At 39.3% G+C, this 23,447-nt stretch overlaps 3 protein-coding genes, 1 long non-coding RNA gene and 1 other non-coding gene across 9 annotated transcripts in view; 3 read left to right on the top strand and 2 right to left on the bottom strand.

Moving 5' to 3' along the window:
• The first annotated feature begins 53 nt into the window (after window positions 1-53).
• Rps4 (ribosomal protein S4) lies at window positions 54-1,982 on the top strand. The gene is made up of 6 exons (XM_070672832.1): window positions 54-205; window positions 615-873; window positions 1,171-1,268; window positions 1,345-1,516; window positions 1,599-1,728; window positions 1,809-1,982. The coding sequence occupies exons 1-6, from the start codon at window positions 203-205 to the stop codon at window positions 1,933-1,935; spliced, it is 789 nt and encodes a 262-aa protein (XP_070528933.1). The 5' UTR covers window positions 54-202; the 3' UTR covers window positions 1,936-1,982.
• On the top strand, window positions 949-1,090 carry LOC139112121 (small nucleolar RNA SNORA16B/SNORA16A family). The gene has a single exon (XR_011547327.1). It is a non-coding gene; the product is annotated as a small nucleolar RNA SNORA16B/SNORA16A family (small nucleolar RNA).
• A 1,106-nt stretch (window positions 1,983-3,088) lies between the features above and the next one.
• Window positions 3,089-5,101, top strand: LOC139112063 (uncharacterized). Its single transcript, XR_011547316.1, has 4 exons — window positions 3,089-3,174; window positions 3,257-3,395; window positions 4,439-4,750; window positions 4,862-5,101. It is a non-coding gene; the product is annotated as an uncharacterized lncRNA (long non-coding RNA).
• On the bottom strand, window positions 3,168-9,255 carry LOC139112060 (probable tubulin polyglutamylase TTLL2). Its single transcript, XM_070672848.1, is given in 9 exon segments — window positions 3,168-3,759; window positions 3,919-4,208; window positions 5,008-5,268; window positions 5,342-5,544; window positions 5,687-6,025; window positions 6,028-6,182; window positions 6,303-6,406; window positions 6,743-6,868; window positions 8,863-9,255. Coding segments are annotated over 9 exon segments (1,677 nt in total). The 5' UTR covers window positions 8,941-9,255; the 3' UTR covers window positions 3,168-3,638.
• A 2,617-nt stretch (window positions 9,256-11,872) lies between these two features.
• Window positions 11,873-23,447, bottom strand: part of LOC139112036 (PDZ and LIM domain protein Zasp) — a 30,570-nt gene continuing 18,995 nt past the window's right edge. For 2 of the 5 annotated variants that reach the window (XM_070672807.1, XM_070672809.1), the window contains exons 10-17: window positions 23,289-23,345; window positions 22,492-22,627; window positions 21,943-21,987; window positions 16,001-16,151; window positions 14,987-15,173; window positions 14,795-14,915; window positions 14,530-14,645; window positions 11,873-14,371 (exon numbers count right to left, since the gene is read on the bottom strand). In XM_070672807.1, coding sequence (XP_070528908.1) covers window positions 14,294-14,371; window positions 14,530-14,645; window positions 14,795-14,915; window positions 14,987-15,173; window positions 16,001-16,151; window positions 21,943-21,987; window positions 22,492-22,627; window positions 23,289-23,345 — 891 coding nt within the window. In that variant the 3' untranslated portion in view covers window positions 11,873-14,293. Of the gene's footprint in view, window positions 14,372-14,529; window positions 14,646-14,794; window positions 14,916-14,986; window positions 15,174-16,000; window positions 19,396-19,431; window positions 19,720-20,596; window positions 20,623-21,942; window positions 21,988-22,491; window positions 22,628-23,288; window positions 23,346-23,447 lie in introns of all 5 variants that reach the window. The other 3 variants (XM_070672811.1, XM_070672808.1, XM_070672810.1) reach the window with 3 other exon arrangements.

The following is a 23,447-nucleotide window of genomic DNA, read 5'->3' as shown; positions in this document are numbered from 1 at the left end:
CACAAAGTATGCAGGAGGTTGAAGAACGCTGCGCGAGGTGACGCTAGTTGTCGCTGCTCGACACCATTTTGTGGCTCTCGAGCTCGGAATGTTCTGATTCGTCGGTTTGGGCAGCCATCACAATTGCAATGGCGCAGCCAGTATTTTTTCGATGCAACCGTATGCCGCGTGTCCCCGTGCCTTTTCCGCCTAGAGATCCAAGATGGTAAGTTGGATATAGCTCACAAAATCTATTCACATCGCGGGCATAAAGCAGGAATTCGTTTAATACGCGTGGAAAATCGACGACGTACGTTTTCGCGTGTTTGATAGCGCATTTATGAAACGCTAGAAACATCCCGGTGCGAAGAAAATGGTTATGTTTCTGAGGCGTGTCGCGCCGCTTTATTTTCATTTCTCAAATAATTTCTAACGACTTTGTACTTAATTATCATTAAAATTATTCCGCAGGGATATGTATTTCTTATACTTTCGTTCGAATAAGCATCGCTTTGATTTACTCTAGTAGCACTTGTATCCTGTCTAACCTAAATTCGGATCAGATCTGTATTTCGATAACGTCAAGTCTTATTTTGCACCGCGTTGCTAAACATTTTTGATCGCTTTTCTTTTAGGCTCGTGGTCCGAAGAAGCATCTTAAGCGGCTCAATGCACCGAAGGCATGGATGTTAGACAAACTCGGGGGTGTATATGCTCCCCGGCCGTCTACTGGTCCTCACAAGCTCAGGGAGTCGCTTCCTTTGGTTATCTTTCTTCGTAACAGATTGAAGTACGCCCTGACTAATTGTGAAGTTACTAAAATTGTGATGCAGCGCTTGATCAAGGTTGATGGAAAGATTCGCACCGATCCTAATTACCCGGCTGGTTTTATGGGTAAGTGCCTTTTACTATTTTATATTCGTTTCATTGATATCTTATTCGTTTCTGTGTTATACAAAGTTCAATAGACATTGGCCTTATCGAAGCTGTGGTACTTACAATATTAAAAGTATCGTAGTCAAAAAGTGGCCGATAGAAAAAAACAAGTTCTTCATTTTGGTCACAGATCGAGTTTTATATTCTTTCTGTATTACCCACGAAGTGTACAAAAGAATTTTTTTATCTCACATATAAATATACAAATATATAATAGATATAAATTAACGAAGTTGCATCGGAATTGTTTTTTAGATGTTATTACGATTGAGAAGACTGGGGAATTTTTCCGCTTGATCTACGACGTTAAGGGACGCTTCACTACCCATCGTATTACCGCCGAAGAGGCCAAGGTAATTGCCTTTAATTTTTTTATATATATTTTTTTTTCTTACGTTATTGTGTATTTAATACCATTATATTTTACAGTACAAATTGTGCAAGGTAAAGCGCGTTCAAACCGGCCCCAAAGGTATACCATTTTTAGTGACGCACGATGGTAGAACAATTCGATATCCCGACCCAGTTATAAAAGTTAACGACACTATTCATCTCGACATTGCCACTAGCAAGATTTTGGATTCCATCAGATTTGATTCAGGTAATTATTTTCTTGCGAAATAAAAAATGTCCAAGTATTGTGAATAATAAAATATTGATTGTAATTTTTGTTTTATTTCCAGGTAATTTGTGCATGATTACCGGAGGAAGAAATTTGGGTCGCGTCGGAACTGTCGTAAGTCGCGAACGACATCCTGGCTCCTTTGACATTTGTCACATAAAGGATGCTCAAGGACATACGTTCGCCACAAGGTATTTAGAATAAAAGTTATTTTTAATTATTTAATAGCTTTACACGTTATTTTTTGTATATAATTTTATAAATTTTACAGGTTGAATAACGTCTTTATCATCGGTAAAGGCACGAAGGCGTACGTGAGTCTACCAAGAGACAAAGGTGTGAAGCTGTCGATCGCTGAAGAACGCGATAAGAGATTAGCAGCAAAGGGAGTGAACTAATGTACATTTTCAAGAAAAACTTTCAATAAACCGAGATTGTCTTGGTAGTACCTTGTTCGATAGACTCGTCGGTAAATTGCGCTATAATCATTTCTTAAAAATAACATTGTGCCATAAAATTACCATTTCCCCATCTTTTTCAAATTAGGTTTCCAAAAAAAAAATTCAAGTAAAAAAAGAAAATGTTAACCCGATATACCATTATTTTACAAAATTTTACGAAGTAGGAAGATTTATTGATTTCATTCTGTTTGATATTTTTAAAAGCAAAAGACTAAATCTTTCATAATTTCTAAGTATTACATTTTCAATTTATTAAATCTCATACATTCTACAAGATAAAAATACAGGTATACATATAACAATATAAGTACAGAACCGCTGGAATATTTATATATATAATTTAATTTTTTTGTTTTTTAACTTCTGTATGTAATGATACGCGACGGTACATTAGATATTGTGAATTCGATGTGTGATTTAAATATGTGTGGATTCGATTTTTACACGTAGAAAATTGCCGTAAAGTATTAAGTACACTGAAAAGCAGATATGGAACGTTTCTTCTTCTTTTTTTTATAAAATGGCAATTTGTCCGTGTGTCGAGATTATACGGCCACATCGAGTCTGTAGAGATAGCGTACGCGACTTCCTCGTCTTCATCCCCTCCCTCAGCCACCGAGTAGTGGTGGGGAGCGTTTCCCTTCAGTCCTCCGTAACCGGCGCTCCATGGCACATCTACGTTCGCGCTTCGTGTGAGATTCGACGCATACCACGACAGAATCACGTACGCTAGTCGTCGTCGTCGTCGTCGCTAACGCCACATCTGCCTTTCAGGGTACCCTGAGAGGCAGATATCGCGTTTACCGCGACGGCGGTGGTAGTGTACGTGATCTCAACGTAGTGTGCGTCGATTCTCGCACGAAGCCCAGTTACCACACCGCGAAGCGCCGGCAGATGAGAACCACCGAGAACCGAGAGAGAGAACAACTACTTCGGACTTCCTCTCCCGTCTTCTCGATCACCACCCTTCGGCCCCGGCCCGAAGGGGTGATGATCGAGAAGACGGAAGAGGAAGTCCGAAGTAGTTCTCTCTCTCTCGGTTCTCGGTGGTTCTCAGCGGCCGGCGCTTACGCCATGTATTAACTATAGATTTCGTGTGAGATTCGACGCACACCACGTTAAGGTCACGTACGCTAACCACCGTCGCCGCGGTAAACGTGATATCTGCCTCTCATGGTACACACATACGCAACGGCGGCTGTAATGCAAACCACTACAGACGGCTGGGAGGTTACGTACATTGAGTTGATGTTTTCAGTGAGTTCGCGAGGTGCGTCTGTGTGTTATCTGCAAGGTGTGCGTGAGCGGCGTCGACTGTTAGACCTCAACTCGGCTACGTTACGAAGTCGCTGCTGCTGCGAATGCGTGTACGACCGCCAACTAGATCTTCTAATTACGTGAGTATCAATCAACTATAATATACGTACATCGACATGTAATTTCACATGATAATAATACAGCGCGGTATTCTGGGTCTTAATTAATTAATTCTCAAATTAAAAATAGAATAACATGCGTTAAAATATCGATGGAATGAATACGAGTTGAATGTCCACTGAAATATTTCTCGAACTGAATGAATAAGCGTAAATGACTGAAGATCGTGAGCAAATAATCCAGACTTTCTTTTTTATTCTTTTTCACTTTTCTGGCAGCCAAATTTCTGTATTTAACTCGAGCGCGTTCTGCAAAAGAGAATTGCACTGTTCATCCGTGAGTTTTTCATTTCTCTGCTGTATTTCCTTGGCGGCTTTTAGATACCTAATTAAAAAAAAAAAGAAGAAATTAGTTACTTAAAGTTGTATATTACTTTGAAAGTTCTTTCGATTTTAGCTTTTGAAAGAGAATGATTGAATAAATACAGCTAGGTGTTACAAAGCAAATTAATAGATGTTAGTTATAATACAGATGTGATATTACTTTTGTATAGAAATGACCATGTTCTTGATTTCGTTTTCGACACTTGTGTGCGACGGTCCTCCTGTATATTCCTCATTTTCTATGTTTTTCGTTTGAATAAACGGACAGATACGAATCCATCCTCCTTCCTTTTCGCAGGAAGCCTTCCAGTCTCTGCCGTTGTCCCAGATCGGTGGCGAGGCATGATTCTCGATTTTGTTTCCCTTGTACCGACGTATGTACTTGTCCATTAATAGCGAATTATAACGAGGCCACTTAGCCGAGCAAACTTCCGACGTTGATTGTCTTAGCTAAAAGAAAATTGCAAGCAGCAAATTAATATTAATTTGTAATTATTTCAACTTTAATATTTTGAGACTTGAGATCATATTTCTGTGCTTGAAAATATTAATTTCGAGACGTGTTGATAGTATTTTATTAATTCCTGTCTGTAAGAAATTAGTGTGATGCCTGAATTAATTGATTTTATTGTTGCCGTTTATTAAATTATATATATATATTTTTTTTTTTTTGGTTACAGATCGAACGCAGTTGCATTCACTGCTGTCGTCGAAAGTGCCGTCTTCGCCGGTATTAATCATTATACGAACCGCAGTCGGTTCGTCGGTCCGTAAAGTTTTCGGACGGAATTCTTTGACGTACGACTTTCTTTTAAACGCGAGTGCCGAACGTAGAACGCGCGAAAGTCATCATTGAGTAATTTTCGCGATAATTAAATCACGGTCGGGGTGTTCGCGAGTGACCCATGCGCGGAAGGATGACTCGACACGTCCCATCTGAGAGGAGGAGCAGGCCCAGGATGGGCATCCTGCATCGGCGGAGCAACTCTTAGGTAGGCATAAATTTTTGTTATAAAATCTCTATCAAATTAAAACTTTGATTTTTTTTTTTAATTTTATTAACTAACTTACATGTCTACAATAATTTTCTTTTTATGTTACAGCCACCAGCAGAACTCGACAACTCCGCTGAAGCTATGCAGACTGGTGAGTCGCTTCAATTTTTTTGGGGGGGTTTCTTAAAAAATAGCGCGCGCTACGCTTTTCTAGTTTGTTTCAAAAGAAAAATATGTAGAAAGTCTGCAATTACCGTGGTTCGTGTTTTCGAAGAAAGATTTAGGAAACTCTCGACTTCTCGTCCAAGTTTCGATCTTTTTTTTACGGAGCGGCCTAGTTTGGAAGATACTTCGCTGTCGTTCTCAATGCGATCGAGAGAAGACCAGATCGTGAACAGAGAAAGCCCAGTGTTACATACTGGCAGGCCCAATAAATCAAACAAATCGTGTAGTAGGGGCTTTTTTACTTCCGAATCGACTTCACAATCGTTACTCAAAGCCGGACTTAAATTCACCTGTAATTTATACATATATAAATTAATTACATTATTATTTTATATATTTTTTTTTTAACTACGCTCTATTTACCTCTAAAAGCCACGGCTTTAAATTCTCGTCAATTAACACGTCGAAGCCGAAAAACTCGAAACAATTCGAAGATTTAGAAATGCCTGCCGCTTGACTTAGAATTGTTAGCGTCACTAGACACGAAATTCTCTGCCAAAGAATCCAATCAAAATATCCTGCCTGCTCGAAATACCTTCGTAGTTGTCTGAACGTCCACTTGCATCCTTTATAAAAAAAAAAAGAATAGAAACATTTTCTTGTACTTAAAAATTTTTTTTTTTACGCTTTAAGTTTTCATATTTAATTATAGAACAAAGAAACTAATTAAAAAAAAATAGTAAATTGCGTGTGTAATAGTAACAATACCGGCGCCGATGCGTTCCTTCTTTTCCGAATATCCTGGCCCTAATTTGTTGAGAGAGAAATTTGTAAGGTGTCGAAAGGGATCATCCAGTCGCTCTAAAGAGAATTTTTCAGTGGCGAAACGAGCCAAACCTTCCTTGTACAAATAAATTGTTAACGGGTGATAAGACGGCACGCACACGTACAGGCGAAGATCAAACTTGTATCCGCCGATCAGTAAAGGATTCTCAATATATCTTTGCACGACTGCGGCATTATCGTACGATAGATCGCTTAATTTCTAAGAGAAGAAAATAATACATGCGTTAACCGATCTGTGGGATTTGTATTTCGCTTTGCATAGTCGTTAGAAACAAAAAGCCTTACGCGAAATAGAAAAATTCCTTTTCCCTGACTTTGGCCGACCGGTTTGCAAATCCAAACTTTGTCATCTTTCTCACAACGGTTACACTCTTGGGCTAATTTTGTATATTCGGAAGGTAAATTGTACCCTACGGGACTGATAGAAAATAAAAATTGTCGGTAAACTTTTACCATTAACCGTACAATTTATTATTATAATTGACGTTTGGAAGAACTTAACGCGACTCTTCGTCTTTACTAATCAAGTGTTACATACCTGAAGTCATATATTAAACCATGAATTTTTTTCATGCGCTTTAAATGACGAATAAGTCTATCCTTTCGGCAAATGGAATTCCCCTTCGGTATCCGATTGATAAACTATTTGAAAAGTAATCCAATGTACAATTTGCTGATTAATTTTTGTTTAATTAAGCTAATAAATAATTCAAAAATAATTAAAATATATCGCTATAGTTTTACATCATATTATATTTAAATGCAGAATTAATTACAAGCTTACAACAAAGTTAATAATTTTGTGAAATGAGACATATTTCAAGTTAACCGCAGAATTGCAGTTGATCTCTTAATGAAGTCATTAAAATTTATTTATTATAATATAAATCGACAACGAATTTGAGAACGTGGGACTTCGTCCGTCACATTTAGGTTCCGGATAAAAGACTCGAAAATTTAAAAACATAGCGTTATTACCTGCCAGGGTAGTAATGGCCTATAATGGGACGTGGGGAAACCGCCGGACCGCCACCATAAGTTCCATCGATCTTTGAATACATTATTTTCGCCGGCGTATTCCCGCCATCCCCGTTCCGTGCAAACCTACGAAGGAAAACATCCGCGATAGCGAAAAGGGTGACTGATATTACCTCGACGTTTATTCCGAGGGCTCGGTACTATTTATAACTTGAATCAAATGTCGATGCACGTGAGTGCTCGAGACATTTTCCCCGTTGTCAGACGGGGAAACGAAGAAAGCAATAAATCCTTTCCGTGTTATCTGCGGGAATAAAATACTGCAAGCGAAACGGTTATTATTTTTACCAAGTAGACACGGCTTTGTAAATGTGACGTCGATCGATACGACTCTTATTACGTTATTTCGTTAATTTATATTCCCATTTATATTTCCCTGACGGCTTTGTAGATAATAATTTAAATGACTGCCTTGCGTAATTCTAAACGAGCCACTCCACGTGGAATATACCGGATGAAAATAACCGTTTTGTCGATAGATTCGGTCCTCGAATATGAATATTCTTGCAAATTCGCCGAGGGCACTCGACTGATTTTTAGCGTTTCGGTAAATATACATTTTGTCTCGATTGTACCGCCGAAAATACCGTAATCGATATCTATTTAATGCGCACGGGACGTGTTGCATAGATTACGCCAATTGGGCAAATTGATAACCTGGCACCACTTTCAGTTCGGCAACCGAAAGTGCATCCCTTAATTCCGGGTGCCTACGCATCTGAAGTTACCGAAACTTTTCAGGGTGAGGCACGAAAATAGTGCCCTTGATTTATCGTCGTGTTATTAGAACATTAGGAGTGTTGTATCAAAAACAACCCAAGGTCTCTGATTACAATTAAATCTGTGCACACGGCATATTGTTTTAATTAAACCGTTATTATTATTATTTATATATATTTTTTTTGTAAACTTTTTTTAACAAAACTCATGAATTTGAACGATTACGAGCTTATTATAATTTATATTCTGAACTTTAGAACATTATTTCTAGTGGTTTGAGTATTAGGAATGAAAATAATGTCTCGTGCATTTGTGTAAATTTTTCCGCGTCACGTGAGATATTGCAAAACTCTATTCGACACTGTGTCGAAATGTCATTATTTAATTTCGATTAATCGCAGGTTGCGCGACTTTCATAACTTCGGGGCAGCTTATTTTAGATACATTTATGCAAACCGTCGAATAACTCGTGAATTACACGTCCGCCGTTACCATTGGCAAGCTTCCATTTTTTTAAGCCTTCCAACGATAACCCAATTTTTCTTCGCTCTATTTCATTCGACTGCTGCAGCTAGCGATCAAAGACCGACCGTGTAATTGATTTAATAAGTGAATATGGATACACGGAGCTGAATAAAAACTATTTTAACTGAGACGGAGTAGATAACGACTCCATTAATAATTGCAGAGCGTGTTAACTTGTTAACGTTGGCTTATAAAATTTTACAAATTTACTTAACCGGCTAAAATTCTTATTAAATATTCAGACAGAAATAATAAGAACTGCGATATAAACGCGGTGTAACAGGGGAGCGCGAAATAGAGCGGAAGTCGTAAATCTCGCGCTGTAAATTTTCGCGAGGCCCAGCTCGGGCCTTTCGTCCGACGGGTTTTCTACTTTGGTTTTTTTTTTTTTTCGCCGTTGCATGTCGCACTTACCTAATCGTCACGTCTAAAAACAGCGAGCGCACGCAGAGGCGCGTTGCAGGTATGCATCGCGCACCTTGAAAAGGTATTTGGTTCAAGGACGCTAAGTCTAAGTTTGTAACCGCGCTGCGAACGAATTCCGAGGGACGGTGAAAGCCAAAAACCCAAAGCGCTTTGAGGGGGGTGTAAAATGCGACCGTTTTTCTCCGATGCCGATGACCTTTCCTTTCGCGCCGAATCGTATCGATTTATCCGCGATGCATCGCGCGGCAACGCGTGCAGCCGTTTTGCCGTTTGCAATAAATGCCGTGCAGATTTCCGATCGACTCGCTTATCAATCCTGCAGCTTCGTCGAGGCTCCGTTGACCGTCGGTCCCCGGAATATTGGGAGGGCAATTAATTATTAGTTGTACCTGCGCAAGCAGATGTGGTCCGGTACCGTTGTCGTTTAATCTGAACACAAAAGGTCCCTCCGTGCACTTTATTGCCATGCTGGAGCATCGTAGTCTTTTGATATTCGATGAATACTAGAAATCTCGATTTAATTCCGTCGATGTGGCATTATATTTCACAAGTGCATCACGACGTAATGTAATCTGAAAAGAGAAAAAAAGAAACAGATTAAATTAATTAAACATATATCTTTGCTTTAGCAAATGTAACGGTGAATTAATTTTAATAAGGTGAAACGATGTAGGAATTTAATTTCACGTTTTTTATTTTTTACTGAAGAGCACGAAATGTAGATTCGTTTTCTATTTGAAAATTTCATTGAAACGTAGGCGGAATGAAGACCAATAATATTGTAGTAAAATAATTTATGGACAGCGATCGGTAAATTAATGGCAAAAATGCATATCCGTTTGTATGTTATATGTATGTGTCGTGATGTACGAAATATTCTTTGTCTCAAGAATATTTTGAAATATAAAGTGCAGATCGCGGTCGATGCCACGTGTCTCACATATCCCTTCGACTCTCATTGTCAGTAAAAGTAATATAGATATCAATATGCATACAAGAGAGATCTTACCTTTTCGAGTGATATACATTTCGTCGATAATCCCGATTCTCAGACACGGGCAGTTATCTGAAAAAAAAATATTCATTAGAATCTCTATACATGTAGTACAATCTCGTAGAAGTGAATTATTTCACAAATCAAATATTTGAGAGCGTAAATTGTCACATAAAAAACTAAAATAATTATAAAAAAAAAATATACATCTATAACGTTATTAACGTATTTTATATTACAATTAATATCGAGATCTTAGATAAACTATATCTTTACTTCTTAATATTAATAAAATACTTACTCAATGACAATTGATAAGAATAAATTCGCTGCAAATTCCGCTGTTATTTCGATTCGGTGAATCGAGAATCGCCGGTGATTTCGATACATCGAACTCTTTTGTCCGTCGTAAAGGTTCTCGGTGAGATGGCTAGTGTAGACAAGGCGGGATCTCGGTTCTCACTGGTACGCGGTCACGTTCCGGTCTACGCAATCGCTTTCGGGTGGTTCGCAGGTGCGCAGGTTACCCCGCTGTGTCAGCTCCGGCTTGCAGCTTTTATACGCTTTCCTGCCGCGATTGCCGCGAGGGACGGCAAGGACGCCGGATCAGAATGACGGTAGTAAGATAGATAAGTAGGCGATCAGAAGTAGCTCGCGTCGAGGAAGACTCGCGGAGAATTTAGATAATTCGAATTTATGGAAGGTTATTAGAAGCACGCGATGTACATTGTCGTTCCCTTTCGTTTAAGTTACAGGGATAGTCCGCGCGTGGGAACTAATGAATCTCGAGACTTACCGTTAGACCCCGAAACGTAGTAGATGAATATCAAAATAATATTCAAAGCACGCCGGTCTCAAATTAAACTGAGACACCGGAACTATCTCCGGCATTCCCGCGTGCCTGTAAAGTTTCTTTTAATAGCCGATATTTATTTTTAATGGGAGATAATTATAATCGATGACATTACGGAGATTCTGACAGAGATAAAAGGGACATTTTTTAGATGTCACGCGACGATAAATACGAAAAAGAAAGTTTGCGAGAAAAAAAAAAAGAAGAAGAAATTTTAGTTTCAGCGATTATATTTAATTGGAGCATCCGATCGTCTGAATTTTGCCCTGAAAAGTTTTTATTACCGCGAAACGGCTTGCAGCGTTTGCCGATTGCGTTTAACGATTAATTAAGAACGATCGTACGTGCAATTGACGCAATTGCGGATCAGGCACAGAGATGAACTGTATACATTTTTTTTTGGCGTAGAGAAATTGACGAAAGTTCGAAAGGGCGAGCGTAATTCAAGTCGTAACGATTTCGACGTCAAATGTCAAATGTCTCGCGTTAAATTAAATTTTTCAGCGCATAGTTTTTTGCCGCAATCATCCGTGCAAAGAGGTACTTAGGCACCGGAAGATTAGATGCATATTTAAAATCGAAGCAGATGAGAAAAAAGAAAAATAAATAAAATTAAAAGATTTTATTTCCAACGAAAAAATTGAAAAAATATATTCCAGAACTCGATGTAATCTTTCATGCCTCAGCTTATTTCAATTTATTTTTACTTCAATCGATCAGTGGCTGTTTTCGTTATTAATAATTTTTTTTTTTTTTTGTTAACATTATTCGACGTAAATCTTTTATAAAGATCTCTCGACGAATTTTCAATTTCCAGTTCTGACGCGACTGACTGTTCGGTATACTTTTATTTATAATATTCTGATATATTGTATTTCCAAAGAAGATTATCTTTCGTATCTGTCTTCTTTAGAGACAGACAGGTACCGTGAGGTCGCGCTAATGATAAATCGATGAAACATTGTAAAGAATGGCTACTTGGGCTGAAAGTCCGAACCAGTAAAACTGTTTCCCTTGAATATTTTATTCCCCTATTTCCATCAATCTTTCATCGATCAATTAATCGTTTATCAATCTATCTTGAGATCTGATAAATAAAGATAACAGTTAAATGTTGAGTGGCGTGGCATCTTGTCGGGCTCGTCGCGTTTATTCATTCACTTTCAAATAAAATTTACGATATAATCAATATGTTCATTCATTCAAGTACCGTACATGCCAGTTGCAAATAACTTGGTTGTAAATCGTACGTTCATTTTATTGATAGCTTCACTGAATTTTTATGATACACGTTACACACGCGATTTTCCTATAAAAAGCTTGCTTCAACCGACAGAAAAGAGTTGTAAAAAATGCTTTTTTACCCGTTTCCGGAAATTAAAGTACGTAATATAATACAAAGTACCAAATAGATTTGTGTGACTGAATCTCAACGATGAAAATAATTCTTTGGTTCGTAGCAATTAAAATTATATTAATTTAATAATTAAGTTTTAAGTATTTTGGCGTAATGGAGCGCGAGGAAGATAGGAGACAAAAAAAATTGAAAATCTCTCGAGTGAATATTTTATTTTACTTTATTTTATTTTATTTTATTTTATAAGCAACACGTAACACGCATACAGAGGCTTGTGCGATGCTCGGCCAACAATCAGCCAAGCAAAAGTTAAGATTTTCTGGTCCGCGCCGTTGTACGATTGTCGATGATCGAGCGACGGCGGTCGATCCATCGTCTGTCGAAGATTAATCGCGCTCGTGCAGTTAAAGTTCTTTGCACATTACTTTCTTTTTTTTCGGAATTATTGCGACACAGCTTAAAACACTTATATACTATATAATTACAAGATTACGCTATACATATATTACCTTTCACAAATAAACGAGCTCTGTGAAAGTCTCTCGCACGTATACTCTTTTTCTTTGTCTTGTTCACTCTCATTCATGAAAAAAAAAAAAAAAAATAAAAATAAATAAAGAATAATTACGCCATAACAGCACCCCACGCAGATGGCACAGAAAATCGGTAACACATAAAAAATAACAGTAATATGACATCCAGCATGTTAAAGTTTCTTATTTCGTAAAATAGAATAGAAGAGAAACAATTTCATCCCCGTTTCATCTTCGAGTCTCAAATAAGGCAAAAAAAATTTGAAAATGTAGAATTATTTAATTAAAAATAATGTATATTCTTAGGTTTAAAAACGTGCATTTATTTCGGAAAGTTTTAATGATGATTTTAAGGGGAGAATCTTCCTCAATTTTTATTGAAAGATTGATGCAAGAATCGAGGTAGTTAAAAGTTTAAGGAGTCGAGAATTGTTAGCAGGTCGTTCTTACCCCGCGATTTTTAACCTTTCGTTTTTTTTTTTTTTTTCAACCTGCAAATCGGCCCGGTTGATTAAATGAAATCCCGGATGTTAAACCTGTTATCAGTCCCGGCTTTAATCGACTGATTCCAGGGTACGGCGGACTCGCGGATGACTTACGGTGGAGTTTGCATGCCGTAGGAATATACATTTGCCCGTCGTCAATTTAGTAAAGTTATTTAATATCTTCGGCAAATGCCACTTAACGACCGCAAAATATTGTATATCGAACGTTTTTCTCTTCTTTTTGATTTCTCCATAGATTAATAACTATACATATATTATTCGCTTTCTTCCGCATAACTTCCTTTCGTCTATAAAAAAAAAAAAATAATAATAATAATTCGTTACCCTTAGGAGAAAACTGTAGATGATTTTAAGAAGAAAACTTTAAGCATTTGACTAGCATATTTACATTTTTCTTTTAATTTTATAATTTCTATATGTAATTAGTGAGTCAAATTTCGACTTTCACGATTTTTGAACTAGATTATTATTTTTGTATCGTTCGCACCGATAAATAATATCATTTAATATACATGTATGTATATACTTAACGGTATTACAGAGAAAACTTTGCGCTTATAATTTTCTTAATTAAAATACGGTTAGTGATATAATTCACGATTATTGAAAGTCACTTTGTAATCGCATTCATTCGTCGTACATGTATTCAATCTAATTCTCCACAATCATTCGTTTGCTCTCTTGTGATCGCGTTCTTCCCTTTTGTTCTTCCCTTTCGTCGCGACCGTCGGCACCGCCGTCGTCGATTATCAGATAAAGGAATTCGCTATTCGCTACCCCGAGACACCTTGGAAATATGAAATTATCCCCGTACGTACACGTAATACTAATTGTTCGGATGATCTTTGCGTGATCCGTGATCGAGATGACTCCGCCGGCGGCTCATTCGTTAATATGTGCTGCATCGTCCCAGGGTTTCCCGCCACGAACGATTCCCCACGTTAGCTTCGTTAATGTCGCGATTACATCTCACGTTATCAAGCCGCGAAGTGCAGCGATATGTCATCAAACGTCCCCAGCGTAATTAATCGCGTCGCTTGGGTATGCGATCAACGATAATCGAAATATTCGTAAACGGAATTGTTTGAGATATTAAAAACAAGGCTACATCTCGATAGACGCAAGGGCTTTTAATTCTGACGGAATAATCGTACTTTTCAGCGAATATTTAATTACGGCAGATCGTTTCGCTGCTTGCGAAGCAAATAAATTATTTATATTTTAATTTTGATGAGAGGTTTATGTTTTCGTTGAATTCTTTAAGGGCTGTAATGGATGACAGCCTCCTGCGCCATTCTTAATTAAGCTAGGTAATAAATATTAATTGATAAATCCTCGTACGTTTGTAGTTACATAAAAGATCGGTCGTGGATTTTACGAAGGGTTAGTTAGTCAAATGATCTCGGTTGAATACACAGAAAAAAGAAAGTAATCACGATAAATTAATTAATTGGTGCATCAGCACTGTACGCTTTTCTCTTTGTTAGACTTTCTCTTTGCTTTTTTTTTTTTTTTTGTTTCTTTCATTCTCTCCTTTCTGTCGTCATACACCAATCCGTATGCGAGAACGAGGGGTTTTAACGTGCGTGATTTTTGCAAAACGGACGACCGCCTTTCGCGTAGAAGCTTTGGCCCTCGAGATTTTTCTTGCACATCTAAATGAACAAAAATTAATGCTTGTTAATCTGAAGGTATTCTGCGTTTTATAAAAATTTGTTTATCTCATTTTGATAATTACAATAAATAAAATTACACAAAGTAGAAAGTAGCATTTTGACGAATAGTTAAATATTTTCTAAAAAATTTTACTCACCGTGCAATTGAAGCACTGGCTGTGATAGTTGTTGTTCAAAGCTTCTACCCAACGATCGCCGGCCTCGACTGGAAATCCACACGCGAAGCATTTCGTGGTGAACAATTCGTTCCAATCTATCGAAAGAAAGATTGCCATTTAATCAGATTTAATTGAATAATGACACCAACAATTTACTTAATTAATGCGCATTTAATGCATACCTGAGTAACGCGCACATTTATATCTCTTAATACTTTTTTTAATCACGGAAATAAATACTAACCAGCTTCGCAGTACGGCAATCCTTCCTCTAGGAAAAACGGACTGTTGCCAAAGAGCTTGCCGCAATAAGCGCAGTTGAAACATTCGGGATGGAAGTGCTTTCCAATTGCATTCAAACAATCCTAAACGTTAAAAGAAAAATTATAATTAATGAAATATATTGCGCTCGCCGTCGACGATAAAGATAACTTACGCCCTTGATCTTGTTGTTGCATTTGTTACACGAAGGCGCAATGTATTTTTCGAAGCAATATTCGCAATAAAGTTGTCCCTTTTCTTCGACAAAGCCGATGTCTTGAAGAGGACGACGGCATTGACCGTTAACGCAGATAAAATGATCGGGGCACCAAATCTGGCCCAAAGCGGTGATGAAGGGTCCTCTATAATTATGCCGTAATTAATTTACTGATTGTCGTAGGGTGCTATTTTTTTAAAATTTTTTTCTTTTAATGCATAATTGCTAGTAGACGATTTTCAAATTTTACAAACCTTATACATTTTTTGCCGTCTTTACAACACACTGGTTTTAGAGTGAAGCCGTTCAATTTGTGATTAGTATTTTTTTCATTAGCTGTCAACACACATGCAACAAAAGTCATGTTAGCCAATTAGACAATTACAGTACAAATACAATGAACATTGTGCGTTATTCTGATAAGCAAAAACAACATTTTAAGCGTATAATAACATGTAATAAAATATTTTATATATAAAAATAATATGTTCACATATTAATTAATTATATTATTATCAGCTATAATATTGAAATTAAATTTCGTGTCATTGCGCCTTGGTGGCATTTTAGTTTAATACATATACATATATAAGTATAATAAGATACCAGGTTAAATCGTCGATTTAATTTTTCGACTAAATCACATTTTTCATGTATCTAAAATAATTCACAATATATATATTAAATCCAAATCGACTTGAACACGCTAATGGCAATGTAAAAATTCTTTGAATGTTTCAACCTTGGACAATAAAAATAGCATTTAACAAGATAAACGTATTAACGAGGCACACGCACACGTACACACACGTACACACAAACACGTATTATACATATGATGACATAAAAAATTACTAAAGAAAATAATTATATTTATAAAAAGTAAAACGGATACGATTAAAACGAGATACGAAAAGCAACAACGAAAATAGCAGGCATAATCGTATTATCGATCCGGGGAATCTCGAGTACCTGACGTATGAATTGCAGTGAGCGCATAGAGGTATACGTGATCCTGCGCCTACAGCTTGATTTAGGATGCCTCGTCCACGTTTAGGCGCGCTGCTACCGGCGAACGATCCACTCTTGGAACCCGCGCTGCCGAGGCCACCGATTCCAGTACCTAGATCCGGGTGGGACGACAAATTTGGTGGGTCTACTAAATTCTGGGTTTTGCTAAGGGTATCACAATGGATCTGGTCTTGGCAGCGGTTCTGAGTGCTCTGGCAACGATTGCCGGATTCGCAGTGGGTCTCGCGGTAGCTCTGCGTGTGGCAATAAGTGTTCTCGGTGTAATTCTGGTTCGGGGGAGGCTCGGCTTGAATTTGTATCGGTTTATAAAGCTGTATCACGGGCACGTTCGATTGACCGCTCTTGGCGGTCAGTCGCGCGAGCTGGCCGCTCAGATTAGTGCGAGGTTTGAAGCTGGGAGCGGAACATTGAGCGGTGGCCGAAGTGGTTTCTTCGTAGGGCAATGGAATTTGTGGGAAGGGTAAATTCGTTTTGGATTGATTGAGACCGGGCTTTTTGCAAGGTGCCACGCATACGGAACCGTCGGCGCACGGCGCTACGCAGATGTCAGAATCCGGGCAGGTAGAGATGTTGAAGTCGCAGCTAGATTCGCGGCCGCATGTCCCGGACGGTTGACCGCAGGCGCCGGATCGCATGCCGAACGAAGGCGATACGCACACCCCCGATCGATCTTTTGTCGCTGTCACGCAGATCCCGGACTTAGGGCAGGTCGGAGAACCGTCGCAGGGTACCACGACGACGCCGGTCTTGAACCCTTGATCGGAATGCGCTTTGCAAGGCAGAACGGTCACTCCGGTTTCCGAACAAGATTTCAGGGAGGGCGTTTTATATTGCACGTGGCGTACTTCGGCGGAACTGCTGTAGATCGGTTGTTTTCCTGGCGCAGATGACGTCATAGGGCACGGCAGACTAGGCTTCGTATGGCTCACTTTATTAATGGAGCAGATACTCGGTTTCTGTGGCGTCGGCGGTATCTCCTTTTGCTCGCATTTCTCATAATCTTCGACCACTTGAAGTGATTTTTTCACGTGCACCGCGTTGCTCTCTCGTTCGCTAGTTTCTTCGCTCGTCATACATCGCGTCTCTTGAAATTGAGCGTAAAGCGCATCCGTCGGGCCCGCATCGAGGCTGCTGGTTTCTTTCTCGTCGTAGTTGACGGATCTCGACGCGGAGTATTCTTGCGTCTTGTGACCGCTGTCGGTATCTTCTTCCACGTGATAAGAAATTGTTTTGCGCGAAGGAAAATGCACCGAGCCCCCGCGCTTCGACGGTGGGGGGTCGTCGTGTACTCTCGCGGTTTGAGCCTTGACGTAACAGGCCGGCGGCTCGGGCGGTCCTTGAGCAGGCGATTTAGATCTGCAAGGCGTCGGCGTAGGCGTTCTACTGGGAACGTACGATTGACTCTCGACAGGTCCTTTCTTCATCGCCACCAAATTCTTTTGATAGGCGGGTATAGCGTCTGGTTTTTTTAAACCACCGGTCAAAGCTCTGGACGATTTCGGCATTTCCGGTTGAAATCTCGCGGCAGGCGACGCCGAAGAATCTCTCAGACGATGATCGGGCGGTGGAGTAGGTAAAGGTCGTGGCCTTGACTCTTTAATTTCCCTTTTAACAGACATTTCTCGCGCATAACTTTCCTTCGTCGTACTCTCTTTACCGTATAAAATATTTAACGGGGGGCAAACGTCGCTGTTTTGAATCCGGAGGCTCGGACTTTGCGGTCTGTCGATTTGTTGAGCCTGCGAATCAATCTCGCGATTCAAAGGTGTGTAAGATCGCTCGGGCGCTATCGTCAGCGCCTGCTGAAAAGGCGAGATCGGTCGGATTTCTTCTTTAGGCGGCGGTGGCTTAGGCCGGCATTTGTGATTTAAATAGATGGTCTCCTCGGTATAAAGTTCTTTAACGCTAGACGTAGCGTTCAACGGCGTGAACGGCCGATCGGACGCGGTCGTCAGAGCGTTCACCATTCCGGATTTCCATTCCTTCGGAGTAGAATTTTTCACAGGCGTATCCGACAATGGTTTCGGGCCGCTCTCCGTCTCTTTTAAGAACTGCACTTTTTTTTTACACGTTTCCATAGTCTCTTTAGGCTGCTGCCCGTATTTCGCAACGATGCGTTTTTCCGGTGCCTGTTGATCACGAAGGCTCTGATGAACTTGGACTTGGTCGCGCAAACTTTTTCTACGCTCGTCTTCTACAGCTCCTCTTCTTCTCACGCGTTCCTGGACTAGCACCTCTTCGGTAATTTCTTCGTATATCTCTTTCGTAATCTTGCTGCGTCCCGGAGTGGATCCGTCCGATTCCGTGATGCGCTCTTCTCGCACGACGGTTCTGCCTAGCGGCTGCTCGCGTACCTCTTCGACTTCTTCGTCTTCTTCGTTAAAAGTCACATGCTTTTTCATCTTCTCTTCCTCTTCTCGTTTCCTTTTTTCTTCTTCCTCCTTTCGTCTTTGCTCTTCTTCCTCACGCTTCCTTTGAACTTCCTCTTCTTTTCGTCGCTCTTCCTCTTCTTCCTCTCTTTTCCTTTCTTCTTCCTCCCGCTGTACTTTCTCCAACATCTGCTGGGCGTCGACGACCGACGTAACTGTTTCGGCCGATTCCTCCACAGTTCGTTCCACCGTGTCTTTAACTTCTCGATTGATGTGCTTCTCAGTTTTTTTTGTAAAGTACTGTGCCTCCGTTTCATCTTCCGCTTCGTACGTTATCGGCGTGGGAGGTCTCTCGATCGGCGTCGATACTCTCTCCACGGTTTTCTCAAAAGTTGCCGATTGCTTCGTACGCATGCCGTCCACCGTCTCTTCGGCCGTCTCGGTGATGAGATCGTGCTCGCCTTGAATACCTTTCGAGAAGTCCACTTCGTCCGTGTCGTCGCCTCTCAGATCGATCACTTCTTTGTCGATCTCCTTGACGGTCTCTACCGGCTGTTCCGGCTTGGATGTCGGCAAGGGTGGCTTCGGGTAGATCATATGCTCCTTTCGACAGATCTCCGTTCTGTAAGCTCGCTGTTCCTCTCGGTGTTCTTTACCGCCCGATATATGCTCGCGGTGACAAATCTCCCGCTGCATCAGTTTCTTGCAGATCTGTTCCGTCGGCTGCTCTTGCCGCGACGACACGTAACTCTGCTGATAAAGATTCGTCCCGCCGTTGCTGACGGTTGCGGTCCACGGTTTAGGAATCGGTTGCACGATCCTCGTCGGGGTCAGCGACCTGCGGACGCTGTCGGTGGAGTTCGGCCTCGAAGTCGTCACATCCGATCGACAGGTTCTACTGCTGGTGTCCACCAGCTCCACGCGCCGATAAGTTGGTTGCCCGGGACAACTTACTCCGTCCATCGCCTCGGTTTCGCGCCGACGGCCGTTCTCTCGCAGCACCCTCTCGATCTCTCGATCGGTGCTCTCGCTTCGGTGTCTCTCGGTTCTGTAGTTCAAAGCTCGCTCGCAAGCTTCGATGCTGCCACGCTTTTCTTTGACTTGCTGACCACTTTTGTCGAGAATGGGATTCGGATTGATATACAAAGGACTGGCGGTGGGATACGTGATGTCCTCGATCGACTTCGAGGGCGGCCAGGCGAGATTTCGGCGGGATTTTAGGGAGTCGGAATGGGAGCTTTGATCCTTCGTGCTTTTCACGATCTCGTAATAACAGGATCTTTCGTAAGTCTCGCTGCTGGTCGTTTCTGGGATGACAAATGGGGGATGGCGATAGAGATAGTTCGCCGAGATTGCATAAAAAAGAAAACACGGCATACGAAAAGTGTGCGGTGCGGGCGTTCGGGAGGGTGAGATCGATTAGATTCGTCAGGGTACGTTAATAAGAACAAACAAAAGAAACAAAGAAATTTGCAGTGAGTAAGAAGCACGATGAGCCGCGTGTGCTTGTGGTCTCTTTCCGAATTTATTAAGATATGTATTTTAAATGTAAGCGCAACAAATAATTTACTCACCAAATGCGAAATTGACGAGGTTATTATAATTGCATGTATTGTAGAAAAATTATATTTATATAAATGCATTTTTAAAGATATTTGTTTCTCTCTTTCTCTTTTTCTTCTTTATTTTTCAAATTAATAAAACGTGTAATTACTATTTTACTTGTGAAATATTATCTTAAAATTTTGAATATTCAAAGAATTATAAATTATCTTAATTTAATTAATTTAATTATGTTTAATTTGTTTCTGGAAATTTTTTACGGAAGTAGACCACTAGCACAGCCCGGTATGCGAAATTAAGAAAAAGAAGCAAAAATCAAAAGGCATTTAAGTAAAGATGTAGCTTTAGTGAAGATTTCTTTTAATTATTTTTCTGTCGATTATCAAGTATGCACTCTTAATAATCCGTCGGCACTCGGTACTTTCAAAAGCAGCGTTAAAGCTGCGCACTTTCGTGTTTCCGAGTGGAAATTAAGCCTAACAGTTACCTAAAGACTAGTTAGCCAATCTGACATTTATTCTCGTGGCTGTCTAATAAAACTGTCCAGCACTCGACCAGAAATGTAACGCTTCAAACGTCTAGGTACTAGAAAATTATTCCTGACTGATAACCTGCTAGAAAAGTTCGATTCTAAACGTTTTTTCGTCGCGTACTTAACCGCGTACTTAATGCTCTAAGTGTCGAGTGGACGAATTGAAGAAACGACGTGGCACAATAAAAAAATTGTTAAGTAAATGCGCATTGTTTGATGAGGAACTTATGCTTTACTTTGTATTTTTATTTCTTTATTCAATACCTTGGATAGATGACAATAAAAATTGTCATTAAATAACAATTTAGAAGTATTAAGTCGTTGCGTTATCTTACGATTTTTTTTCAATGAAACAAAAATTATTTCAACCGTTATTGAATATACATATAATAATAAGCGTTGTAATCTTGATAAATTTTATTTATATTACCTAATTATTGAAATGTATTAGGAATTTTTTTTTAATTTCAAAGAAAAATCGTGAATAGTAAAAATTTTTATGTCTGGCACTTTTATCTTGATCGTGTTTGCATTTTGGTTGCCAGCATGAAGACGACGACGGCGCCATTGAGAGCTATTGATTCATGCGAATGTAAGGGAGAAAGGTCTGGGTTTCGGGTTGAAAGACGGACCGGCTGAAAAAAGATAAAAGAAAGATTATGCGCGAAAAGAGAGGCACGATCAAATTTTATCAACAGACATGGAAATCGATCTAGGGGTTTTCCAAAGAGTTAAATTTTTTTTAATATAATTTTTCTATGGAAGTATGTATGTGTGATAAAACTGATATCAAATTTCTTTAAACTAAAAATTTAATGTTAATTTTTTTTTAACTTATAAACAAAATATTAAAAAAAAAAGTTTATAAAAGAGTATTTGAAACTTTTTAAATATTTATATAATCATGATATTAAATGTTACATTTCTTATTTTATTACAATCAATTGCTAACTTAAGTTCCTTTTCTTTTTCTTATGTACTTAAAAATAATCAAAACTGCTAACGTTTGAACAATTTTTCGCATGCATCGTGCAAGTTTTTTTTTAAGAATAAGAATAAAAGGGGATAAAAATGCGTATTGGAAGGTCGCTACAGACTGTCATAGCTCTCAGAGTTCGCCGTCGTCGTCGAGATAACGACGAATGATAAGTAGCCAAGAATGAGACGATCAAAATGGGCAGAAGACAGACCTTCCTCTCTCTCTTTCTCTTTTTATCGCTATTTAAAGAATCATCTGCAATATACAGACCAGCGAGGGCTAACGATCAATCGATCGTTCGGCATAATGATACGTGATATGCACCAGCTGCGTGCAAGTGAGAAAGAGCGATATAAAATGTGAGAACATAAGCCAAAAGAGGCGTATTAGCCAAAGCTCGAAACTCGGTCAACCGGCGGCTCTAATCTCTTCGTCGTACCTCTGAAAGGCGAACTTTTTGGCTTTGGCAGGGTAGAGTACCGACCTATTTGCAAGAATCGAAGGCAATGTTAGGCCACGGACGCATACGACGAGATCACATTTATCTTAAACCGATTACGAGATCGCTCCTTCGAACTTTTTATATCATTGCGTAAAATAAAACCGATGCGAGCTTAACGAGAAAAAAAAAAAAAAGAACGAAGAAAAAATACGAAACAAGATTGTCTGTTACTTGTTCGTTGTTGCAGATAGACATTTTGGCGACTTAAATATTTGCGAAACGTGTTGCAAAAAATTTTGAAACTTATTTAAATTTATTTTATTAAAGTTATTAAAAAAGAATTTTTAATTAATATTCTCTCACCTCGACACGTTTTTTTACAAATAAATATTTTAATGCAATATTATGCAATCTTAATTACATAAACGAATATATATATATATATATATAATATATAAAAATAAGCGAGTTGCCGTCGCTCTTGAGCTGTTATCGCTTTTTAAGTTCGCATTGAGTCTATTCATATTAGTAATGAAACTGACATACCTGTCACAGTCTGACTTTGAGGACGTGGCAAGGTACTACCAGAATTCAATGTCGGTGTCGGAATCGGAGACAGGTTCGATGAGAAGCCACTCGATCCGCCGAAGGGCTTAGGGCCAATAAGACTGTTGCTCGTTGGCTGTAAATGAAACAAATTCCCTATTTAATAAACGCATTATAGAATTTTATTTAATTTTTATGTATAATAAATTTAAACATTGTCCATTTAAAAAAACGTTCTAATATTTTATATCAATTTATATTTTTCTGTTTTGATTGACAATTTTTCTGGCAGACAAATGTAACATCATGAAATGATCGTTATCCGTCCGGACGAGATATAAACGAAAATTACAGCCACAGGATTAACAGATTTGCAAAAGCTGGCAATGCCAACTATAGCTCAACGTGCATCGATAACGTCTATTAATGCGAAAGTAGGTAGATAGCTTAATCGGTGACCCATATCGCGCCAAGTCTCAAGGAACATTGCACTCCTCTCGTGTTCGAAACCGTTATCTCTACTATGAAAAGCATGCGAGCAATTGCACACAATTTGATTATCAACTTGCAAGACGGAAAGGCTTTTTTTTTTTTATTTTTGGAAAGAGTATTAAAGTATTCCGATCACTTTTTTATTACCTACATTCCCGATAAAGGGAATGCAAGGCTTAAGATTTCCGCGCGTCGAATCGAAGCGACGAATTCACACGCTGTTCACTTTAATGCAAAATTACGTACTGGCGATTATTAACGGATCGAAATCAACGGGAGCGTTACGAATCGTGCAGGGACTTTACCTGGACTGATCGTAAGTTGGATGAATCGACGGGCGGGATGCCAGGGCGGGTGGTGGGCTGCAATGCACAAAAACGACGCAACTCTGTCATGTGGGACGAGCGATTAAAAATGAGACGAGACAGAAAGGGAGAGAGGACGGGAAAGAGAAAAGACGACTC

Source organism: Cardiocondyla obscurior, linkage group LG26, assembly GCF_019399895.1.
Source record: "Cardiocondyla obscurior isolate alpha-2009 linkage group LG26, Cobs3.1, whole genome shotgun sequence".
Classification (NCBI taxonomy): domain Eukaryota; kingdom Metazoa; phylum Arthropoda; class Insecta; order Hymenoptera; family Formicidae; genus Cardiocondyla; species Cardiocondyla obscurior.
This window is presented reverse-complemented; position numbering and strand designations above follow the sequence as displayed.